The sequence below is a fragment of the Zea mays genome, chromosome 8 (genome assembly GCF_902167145.1).
Source record: "Zea mays cultivar B73 chromosome 8, Zm-B73-REFERENCE-NAM-5.0, whole genome shotgun sequence".
Taxonomy (NCBI): domain Eukaryota; kingdom Viridiplantae; phylum Streptophyta; class Magnoliopsida; order Poales; family Poaceae; genus Zea; species Zea mays.
The window spans coordinates 17,792,341-17,802,924 of record NC_050103.1 but is presented as its reverse complement, the minus strand read 5'-3'; the positions used below and the strand labels follow the sequence as shown (position 1 = coordinate 17,802,924).

Genomic DNA, 10,584 nt, shown 5'->3' with positions numbered 1-10,584 from the left:
TATATATATGCACTATAATTATGTGTAATAATTAATACTAGTATGGTGCCCGTGCGCTGCTACGGTTTTTCTTTGTTCATATCTGAAAGAGCATTGCTACGGGTTTTCTTTGTTAATATACAAAGAAACATTGTTCAATCTAAATCCGAACGAATGTAGAAAAATCTAGTTCCTAGACCAAATAAGTAGCACAAACATCAACTTTCAAATCCGAATGAACATATTGGTGATGTGCCCGTACATTGTCACGGAAGTTAAAAATTAATATAAAACATAGATACAGAACAAAAAAACATCATTATGATATGCAAAATCCGTGTGATAAAATATCACTGTAAATATCATACAAGGAAAGTATGTAATATTATTATAAATATGTAATATTGTTATAAATATGTCGACTTTTGGGTCATAGGCACGCAGGGAGAATGCCTTCAATGTAGGCACCACTATGTTCTCCATCAATCCCGATGGAGATGGGAGTTTGGACCATGTCATCCCTGATGATACTTGCCTTCACACTGCATTGTAGTCGAGTAGCCTAGTAGAGTACGAAGTCGCCTACAATCACAAATACATCACCAATATATGTTTTATATATACATGTAGGGCTCAATGTTTTATCAACTCGTCTAAACCAATTGTATCAAATGTTATCCCAAAATTTCTCGAGAAGTCACCATGATGGAACAAATTAAAATGTTGTAATGGCAAATAGAGACGTTAAAAAGTTGCTCCCACACTGGCACATCGGATCTAGCAACTGCCCAACAATGTTTCAGCACTTCCATTGATCCACTCACGATAATCTGCTCTTTACTACCATTTCCACCACCAACCAACACCAAAAGATCACTATCAGCCAACACTTGTGCAAGTGGATGCCCCAACAATAAACAAAAACATTGTTGCAGTTGCAGCTAGCAAATGAGAAACAAATGCTCAACCCAATGCACGTCAATCACCTTAAAAGTAACAACTACAGAAGGCGACATTGTACTTATATTTTACATAGTAGCATTTTCAGTGTGAGCATTCATAAAAGTTTATAAAGTGGGGCACTAAAATAAGAATTCAGGAACGAAACAGTACTGATTGCACGCAACCGAAATTGTAGCTGGTTAGCAAAGATTATCTGCGCAAAGTACCCCTCTTACCGGCTGATAAAGAAAAGATACATGTTATATAGGAACAGAGTTGAGATAGCATTGACCAAAGCTACAAATTCCAAAGAGGTAACAGCGAGAAAAGATGCAGCCCACAACTTCACTCTGGAATATTGGCAAGAGTGGTCGAGTTAGGGAATTAGTGTGCCCTTAATTATAGGATTCTGTTTTTTCTAGCGCAATTCTAACCCATTTTGCCAATTAATTCATTAGATATTTCTTTGACTTGTAAAGGCCACAATACTGAAGTGTCCATGTAAATTGTCCTTAAATATATGGAATTAATAATAATTAACGAGTTGCTGCTAAGTTCACTAATAAGGAGATCAAGGGCAAATATGTATACCTCCATCTGTTTCTCATCAGATGATATGACAAAATTATCTGTGCCGAGGAGATTAATGGCTTGAACTCTCTTCGATTCACTCGTCTAAAAACAGTGACCTTCAACCCAAATGCCTTCCCAAATTTGAAGGCCATGTGGCCCAATCCACCCAGTCCAATCACGCCAAGGGATTTACTTGGTTGGTTCATGTTGTGCCGAATCATGGGCGTATATATGGTGATTCCAGCACACATCAGAGGCGCTGCCTTGGCCAAAGGGTACCGGTCAGGTTTTTTGAAGCAGAATCTGAAATAGTGAAACTACAAGAGGTAAAATGACCTCTACTCTTTTTTAAAATCTTCCTAAGTGAGAAAAAATACTATGGAATTAAATCAATCACATATGTAAAAGAATATGGGAAAAAAATCCAAAGCGTCAATTCAGAAAATTATAGCCCAAAACCTCAAACAGCTTCTATCTAGACACATGTGATCCTAAACCAAACACACACTATCCAGCATTGGTAACACTACTAAAGTTTTAAGTTTAAATATCAAATATCAATTGCAAATAAGTGGTTGGCTTGTCTATTTAATAGTTTTGACCATAACTATGCTTGTCTACTTAAAAACTGTAAGCATTAGTAAGAGGACCACATTAGCAGTTAAAAATAATATAAAATGCGAGGCACAAGACTGGAGTTCTTGTTTACAAACATGGTTTGATGATCGAAAAGCTCCATGAATGTTATTTGATTATATTTCAGAGCTTGATGGCAGGAAATTACATAACAACATAACACTGGACATGATGGTTTTCAATTTAATGTGAGTTTTTGTCCAAATTTAGACAGAGAGTGAGGACATAATAAACTATGTGGCGTCCATATTGTGGAGCTAGCAGTCAGATTATTGATACATCATACATCATCTTTTTTTACCAACACCACCTTTTCCTTACCAATTATTGCAACTCTCACAGAATACATGTGTTTGAATGCTAGAGAGAACGAAGCCGGTGGCTGTCAAAAATTTGCCAAGTACTATAGATCCCGTTACCTTGGAGAATATGCGAGTATTTCTGTTTCTTTTTGTGATAGCTACAATTGTTTGCTATGATTCTGGAGAAAAAAATCCTTTTGAGTAATTGCTCCCTTCATCTAGAAATGACAAGTGTATTTGAACAGAGGTAAAATCATGCAAAGGAGGTTTTGACCCTCTATTTACTAATGGTCCCAACTTGCCTCATTTAGAGAAAGGTAACCTCATGCATGAGCACCTTTTATTCATATTTATCATATGTGACCGATGAAGCTATCTAAAGAAGTTCGTGCATTGAATTATCATTTTTAAAATTTGAACTTGTGTTGCAAATGGAGGGAGTACAATATATGACATTTACGGATTACACTGAATAGCCATGGTTCAAGAGCAAATAGACCACTATCAAAGGTTTACATTCCCTAAAGTCTTATGCCCTGAAAGATGTTCCTTGAATTTGCAAGATGATCTTTAGTGTAAAGATTTATATGTTCATAACTTCAAAATTAGTAAGGTAATGCACCCCCTGATAGCATCAATCAACATGTAGGGATGCAAATGTAGTCCAAACCAGCAAATAGGCCATTTTAAGCAGGCTGCTCGAACCCACTTGCATTCTTAATCAGCCACCACTAAGAGTAAGCACAATGCTATAAACCCCCAATTTACTCACATGGGTCTAGTAAATCTTCTCTCCATGTCCCTTGTAGGAGGACTCCTGCTCAGTCCTAAACCAAGCTCATTTACGAAACAAGGAGTTGAACCACGAACCTAATAATATTTGCATCTGATGCAGTGCCCTCTATACCATCTCAAGGAAACGCTGGTGTAAAGCGAATAGATAAAAGGACGGCAAGGGGGTGGGGTGGATTGGGGAAGGGAATGAACCTTGAGCGAGAAGTTGAGGGCGACGGAGGGATCACTGAGCCTTGAGGAAACCATGTCGTTCCCCTTCACACTCAACCAAATCAACGGGAAGGCCCTTGTCCTTCATGGCCTTGTATATTTTTGTTGCTTGATCTGGTGATACCATGATACAACCTGATATCAAAGTGAAAAGCCAGTAAAATGAAATCAATAGCGGCAGGTTCATGATAAGAAGTTAATAACTGGTAAGGCGTAGTTTGTTCCTAGTCGGTCCCGGTTCCCTCATTCATGATTAATGGTTTGGAGTTTATTCATCAGTAGTTAGTTTCCTTTTTATACACCACAAGGTAGTTGATGTGTTAAATAGGCTGGCGTTTTCTTATCCCCTCATGTCTTTCCGTGAAGAGATAGGAACACCAAACCATTTAAGGAGGTAATATGGTGGTATGAAAATAGAAAAAACACATAAATCTTCACATACCTTTTTTATAAGAAGTTGGACTTTAGATAAGTATGTCGGCAATAGGCAAATAATTTTCACTCTTATATACGAGGACGTTGGTGACGAAGTAGTCTCGGCCGAGCCTACGATCCGCGGCGGCGCCCCGACCTGCCGCACCTCGATCCGCAGTGGCGCGGCTATCGGTCGCTGTTCCCTCTGGCGGCCCCATAAGCAAGGAAGAAATGGAGGCTTATGGTGAGGGGGTGGGGTGACGACGAGGTTTCAGGGCAGGGGGTGGCAGCCGCGACACAGACGCATCTCGCGGGCGAGATTTCTGTGGGTACGACATGGGCGGGGACAGGCAACGCGGGGACGTGGGCGTCTCGGTGCGGTCAGCCGGGGTGAGCGGTGCCTAGGCGTGGGCGTGGGGCGGGAGCAACAGAGTCGAGGGTGTGGGGCGGGTCCAATGGCAGAGGGGTGAGGCAGAGCGTAGCTGTGGTATCGTGGGCGCCCACTTTAGACGCTTAATTAGTAGTAGGGATTTAGAAATATGTATATAAAATCTAACAAAGTGTTTTAGCTAATTATTTCTGATGTAACATAAAGTCATGATCATAAATGGCGTAAATAAAAAGGGCAAAAATAATATATTTGTTTACCATGAGTTGTGATCGGTAGGGGAGGCTTTCGTCTGATGAACCACTGCCTGAATATGGAAAACAGGTTCATTCTTCTGAACCACATAAAATAAGATAGTTATTAGATGTTTCCCAAGCGATGTTTCCCAAGCGAAATGGTTTCAAGAGAAATTTCACCTGAAACCGATGTTTCCCAAGCGAAATGGTGAACACTACTGGACACTGAGAGAGTACCATCTGGTCGATGCCACTGTGTAAGGTCCTTTAGTTCAGCTCTGTCCTTAACTCTCCTGGAACCATCAGGTTTGACATCAATTCAGACGTATCATCTCTGCAGCTTTTGATCTGTGTCACCAATATGCAACACCTGAAAATGTAGATATGGATCACGAAGCAGCCCCTGTGAGCACAAGACTTCAACCTACTAATGAATAGCATTAATTACGAACAACATTAAGAAATCTTACATAATAAGGTAACAATCTAGTGCATAAACCTATCAACTATCATCCACTTTGCATGTGAGTACACAAAATCACAATTAAAATCTCGTACATATGATATGAGTAGTGCCTTGACATTGAAAAAATATTCCTGCAACACAACCAGCCACAATGCATTCAACTACATTCCCTATCTTTTTTATTTTCTTTTGCTAAATAAGAAGCAAGTTTGAGATTTCGTTAATAACCATGCTGTAGGTATATATTTATAGTGGAGTGGTGATTTAATTCCTATACCTAAATCGATCTATTCAACTTACTTGATATAGAATCCTTTCTATTGGAATTACTAAAACTGTTCAAGTTGTTAAGCTGAAGCCTAGCAGACCAATCCCAATAGCTAGTCCTCGTTATGAGAGAAATCTCTCTTAGGTCATCCAGGACCTCTAGTTTTAACTCATTAGAATGTGCCAAGTCATTTGGATTCTGATCGAATTCCCATGTTGCTGCATAGATCCAAAGCCCATTAATCTTGAGATGGAAATGAATAGCTTGTGCCAGATCCTGAAATAAGAAGACCAGTGTAAAGACATACCAACATTGAGGTTTGCTGGTGTATGCAAATAAAGGTCTTCCTTATGATCATAGCTCAAATTTAAACTTCTCTACTTGATAAGAAATACATGACGAATGTGCAATGCAATTTTTAATTGGCTAATAACTTGTTGGCTAAATTACAGTGTGTGGCCCCAAGTCGTACTAAATGTATAATTGAAAATCTGGAATAGGGTTTCAACTTTCATCGATTTTCTTGTGAGCAGAGCACAATGTCAGTGTACAATCCAAGACGAGAACATGTGCGAAATCGAGCAGAGCAGCAATAAGTTACAAAGGTGAACTTTAAATTTAACAACCAACTAAGGATGAATCGGTCTGCTATTGGACTATTGGTGGTGGTGGCATTCACCCTTGGTGAGGTGCATGGTGATGACATCCTCGGAGTCCGGTATGATGGTCTCTGTGGTGGACACGATGTTGAACAGTGTGCGCTCGGGCAAGGCCGCTGGGTCATCGCCACCATCGACGGCTCCTGCCTCGTCGCGATCAAGCCTCAATTGAAGAGCGTCTAGAAACACCCCTCCTCAAGCCCATTGAAGAGCAGGGAGGATGTGGCCTACGGGAAGCCTCTAGAACCTTCCGCACATGATCTAAAGCTTCGGAAATCATGCCATGGTCGGATATGAGCGAGGAGGGCATGAATCTGGGCAGGGCAGCAGCGATGGATAGGAGATCTGGGGAGGAATATGCGGGCGGGATCAAGGAGGTGGCATTCGTATTATGTCCCGCGAAAGATTAATGCTGCTGTACTTACCGAAGACAGTGTTGATGGGATTCATGGCGATCTGATTCCTGGCGGCGACGCCGAAGACACCCCTTGAGCATCAGCCGCTGCGCCGACGCCTCGTCGGAGGGGCACTCCCCTCCCATCGTGTAGTTCATGTATCACTCCAGCTCGTCTCGGTACCGGTGGCACGCCTGCCCCAGCGTCCGCGCCCCCGCCCCTGTGTGGGTCGACCACCAGCTTCAGCTCGCCGCCCAGCTTTAGCTCCCGCTGCCATAGCCCGCCCGCCGCCGCCATCCGGCTGCCTCCATGTTGCGGCACCTTCCAAGACGAGTGGTGGGGAGGAGGGTGGGGGGATCCGCGGCAAGAAAGGGTGGGGGATCTGTGGCACCTTCCATCCGCGGCAAGAAATCAAGAGCAGCACCTTCCATGACGGGCGGTGGGGAGGAGGGTGGGGGATCCACGGCAAGAAATCAAGAAATCAACAGCATCTGCGGCACCTTCCAAATTGCGGCCTCGATTCCAGGTAATCGCGGATCAAGAGGGGGAGGAGGATGGAAGCAACCTCCGCCACTTGATCCGCAGGTGGGATTTGAGGATGGGAGCCGCTGCGGGGGCTCGAGGATGGAAGCCGCTGCCGGGGGTTCGAGGATGGAGCTGCTCGATTCGAGGATGGAAGGAACCGCGACTGCTTGATCCGCGGGCGGGATTCGAGGATGGGAGCCGCTGCAGGGGTTCGAGGATGGAAGCCGCGGGAATCGGGGATCGAGCGTGGAGGACGGATGGAGCGCGGAGGGAGACCAAGGGAGCGCGACGGCAGAACCGTGCGCCATCCTGGACTGTGGACGCCTACGATACAAACATAATAAGTAGTAGAGATTATCAAAGGGCCTCCATTATAAGTCTTGTCCCGGACCTCTAAAATGTCAGGACCGGCACTGTCCCCAAGGTTCGACTACTTGCCGACAACCTGCGTCATCGTTATGGTAAGTTTGAGCTTGATGATTTACGCGCTAATTAGCATCAGACGTCAAGTCTATAATAAAAACACCGTAAGAACCACTATAGGCAGCTACTCCAACAAGCCAAGATTTCACCATAGGTGCTCTCCGGAATGAGCACAAGAATCCCTCAAAATGATGGTTAAAAAGTACGGGTTGAAAAGGAGCATGACCCCTCTTTTTTATAGCTTGTTGGGTCGCTCGTATTCTTTCCGCCAGTGGGATGATACTATGCGGGAGTGCCGCACTACGTGCTGCTTCATGTCGTGTCGGGCTCGAATGGTTTCTCACAACTCACTGGCATGCTTCAAACGAGGAAGAGAAACACGGCGCAAAAAACTCACAAGCACGAAAATGACGATTTAGACTGGTATTCCCTAAATTTCTCCAACTGTATCCCCACTTTTGCGCCAAAAAATTGTACTTGTGGCACAGTACATGTAGATGAGAGGAGGGAGGGAACTATGATGCCGACCCGCGTGCGACAGGCCTGCAACAGCAAAGCGAGCGGGCAGCTGCAGCCTGCAGGTTGCAAGGCAGTGACCGAAAACGCAGTAAAGACTGAAGGGTGCGTGTGTGCGCGCGCGCGTGTCCATGGCGAGTTGTGTAAAAAAGCGTGATGGCGACGGAAGCGGTCGATGGCGGGTGTTGGCTACTGCTGGCTGCGGGATGCTGCTCCTCCTCCATGGCGTCGCGCTCGCACCAAGCACCCTACTGTTTGGTCGATGCGTCTCCTCGCATCATTCACATGCATGGCAAAGGCTGGCAGGAGGTCGAAACGAGCTCCCTTGTCTTTTTCTCCCCTGTTCTTGACGGCCCGGCCCGATGCCTGTGCCTCACTCGCAGCAGTGCAACCATCCAAGCGGATGCGGATGCAGTTTTGGGAGGGTTGGCCAAGGGTCGCTGTGCTATGAATTGAAGCGGATCTTCGGCGGCGATCCCGATAACGGCAGACCGAAAAGGCCCATCGTGTTTGAGAGAGGCAGAGGCTGAAGAGAGAGGGAGAGGGCGTCGCGTCTGATCGAGCCCCGGGCCGGACGTTGTCTTGCCTTTGGGTCTTGGGAACTGGGAAGGATCCCTGACAGGGCACTTACGCTGCGCTGGGTTCTGCGAGACGTCCGGCGGATATGACAAGGTCCTGCCTGCCTGCTTGCCTGCGTGCGCCTCACATGGCAGGCACACATGCCATGCGGCGGGCATCCGGAATCCGGACACGGACCGGGTCGCGTCGCGGCATGCCATGGCGTACGAGCGAAACCAACCAAGGGCGTGTTCGGCTGGCTACAAGCCGACACTGTTGCAGCTGTTTGGACTGCTGCAGCTGCAATCCATAGAGAGAAAAATACTGTAGAAGCCGCAGCCGCAGCCGGATTGCAGCCGCAGCAAGCCGCAGCGAACAAGCTGCAAACCGAGCGGCAGCGGCTGGAGGCCGTCAAAGCAGCGTCACATGCATGCATGCCCTTGTCGTGGATACTCCCATCCGGTTCCTTGGGCCTTGGCGCAGCCGCAGGGACGGCGGGCGCGGCCTCTGCCGGGTGCCGGCCGTGCCACGGCGCGGGTGCGAGCGACAGGCAAGAGAACAAGCAGGGACGGGGACGTGTGCACCGACGCCGGCAGCGAGCGGCCGGCAGGCGACGCAGGGGGCTCACTCATTGCGCCTTTTGTCCCGCCGCCCGGCCCACGTCAAATCGATCGAGTCGCCCCCCCACCCCCACCCCCACACCCCCGCTCTCGTCGTCGCCTTGTTCCCGTTGCGCTGCTCGCGTCGTCCCGTCGCATCATTGCCGATTATTACAGCGCCACCACCACCACACGCCAAGCGGCCAAACGCCACGCCATTCTTCTTCGGGGAGAGAGAGAGAGAGGCAGAGCCGCACAGAAGCCCAAGTAGTCCACTCCTGCATGCTTTTTGCCCGGTTGCCTCGCGCCCCTCAATTCCCCTCTCTCACTTCACTCGCAGTCGCAGCAGAGTCGTAGCCAGGCCTGCCTGTGCTAAGTGCTACCGTTATCTATACCGCCTCGCCTCGCGTCGCGTCGCGTCAGCTGTCACCCGGCCGGCCGGCCCGCGCCGTCGTCCACGCTCGTGGCCAGGCACCAAGACCGATCTCCTCCTCCCCGTCCTCCGTCTAGTCTAGATATGAGCGCCGGCAGGTGGCTGAGGCTCGCGCTGCTGCTGTCGCTCGTCCCGCTGGCGCTGAGGGCGGCCTCGCTGCTGCTCGGCGTGCCGGCACTGGCGTCGCCGTCGTCGTCGTCTCGCCAGTCCTGGACGACCGACCCGCACGAGAGAGCCGCGGCCGCCGCCGTCTCGGTCTGGCCGGCGCGCGACCGCGACCGGCCGTATCGCCACGCGAGGCACCGGCGGCGGGCCGGGAGCGGGAGCGCCGCCAGCTCATCCGACGACGGCGCGAGGAGGCGGCTCCGGCAGGCCGCCGCCGGCGACTGGTTCGAGGACGACAAGCGGCTGGCGCCCACGGGGTCCAACCCGCTGCACAACCTGCGATGACGGACGGAGGGCGGGCGGGGACGGACGCGCGAGCATCGTTCCGTTCTCCCCGGCCCGGCCGGCTCGGCTCGTCGTCGATCGATCTCTCTCAGGTCGGCACGCAATGCACAAATGGCGACGACGACGTCTCGTCTGTCGTCTCCCTGGTAATGCCTGCAGCCAGCCAGCCATCTCTCGGTCCGTGACTTCTCCTTGATGCCATCGTACGTGGTGGTGGTGGTGGTACACGTGCCACATACTTCCATCCCTTCGAGTTCATTCCTCCATGTACATACGATTTGAATACTTGAATTGAAATTGCATTGGTGTGATGACTGCGAGGAGATGCTTGCCAAATCCTCATCTGATTAATTAATTAATGGCACCTATGCTTCAGCTGATTTCAGACGTACTGTACAAGCCACAACTCAAAGGCTGCGCTGCGCGCGGCTCCACACACACAGTAGACGTGAGCATTCAGGGTTTACTCCGGCACAGTGACCGGACGCCGACGGATTCCCTTTGCTCGATCGTCGGGGCGTTCCTTTTTTTTTCTGTTTCTTATCGTTTTCTGTCGCTCCCTCTATATATAAATAGCTCACGCGAAGAAATAAAAAAAATCGAACCTCTTTCTCGCGTATACACGGCAACACCGTAGCTTACACGAGAATGATCGCAAACAGGACCGGATTTTAGACCTATGATGCTTTGGTATAAGACAGAAAAAAGTCTAAAATTCAATTTCAAAGAGAACACGAGAAATGCTACCTAGACCCACATAACCAACAGGACCTTTCGTCCACGTGAAGAAATTAGAGGGAGGATCTTTTGTTCAAGA

The 10,584-nt window shown here is 48.2% G+C and overlaps 1 protein-coding gene and 1 long non-coding RNA gene across 3 annotated transcripts; one reads left to right on the top strand and one right to left on the bottom strand.

The window, feature by feature from the left end:
- Positions 1–256: 256 nt before the first annotated feature.
- Positions 257–7,100, bottom strand: LOC103634869 (uncharacterized). Of its 2 annotated transcripts, none has more exons than XR_002264722.3 (5): positions 6,294–7,100; positions 4,656–4,845; positions 4,500–4,573; positions 1,513–3,572; positions 257–561 (listed from the first exon to the last, which is right to left on the bottom strand). It is a non-coding gene; the product is annotated as an uncharacterized lncRNA (long non-coding RNA). The 2 variants fall into 2 exon arrangements; XR_004851893.1 differs by having other exon boundaries at positions 263–561; positions 3,420–3,572; positions 6,294–7,054.
- Positions 7,101–9,096: 1,996 nt separating this feature from the next.
- Positions 9,097–10,103, top strand: LOC100277806 (uncharacterized). The gene has a single exon (NM_001151283.2). The coding sequence runs from the start codon at positions 9,402–9,404 to the stop codon at positions 9,765–9,767; it is 366 nt and encodes a 121-aa protein (NP_001144755.2). The 5' UTR covers positions 9,097–9,401; the 3' UTR covers positions 9,768–10,103.
- Positions 10,104–10,584: the final 481 nt, after the last annotated feature.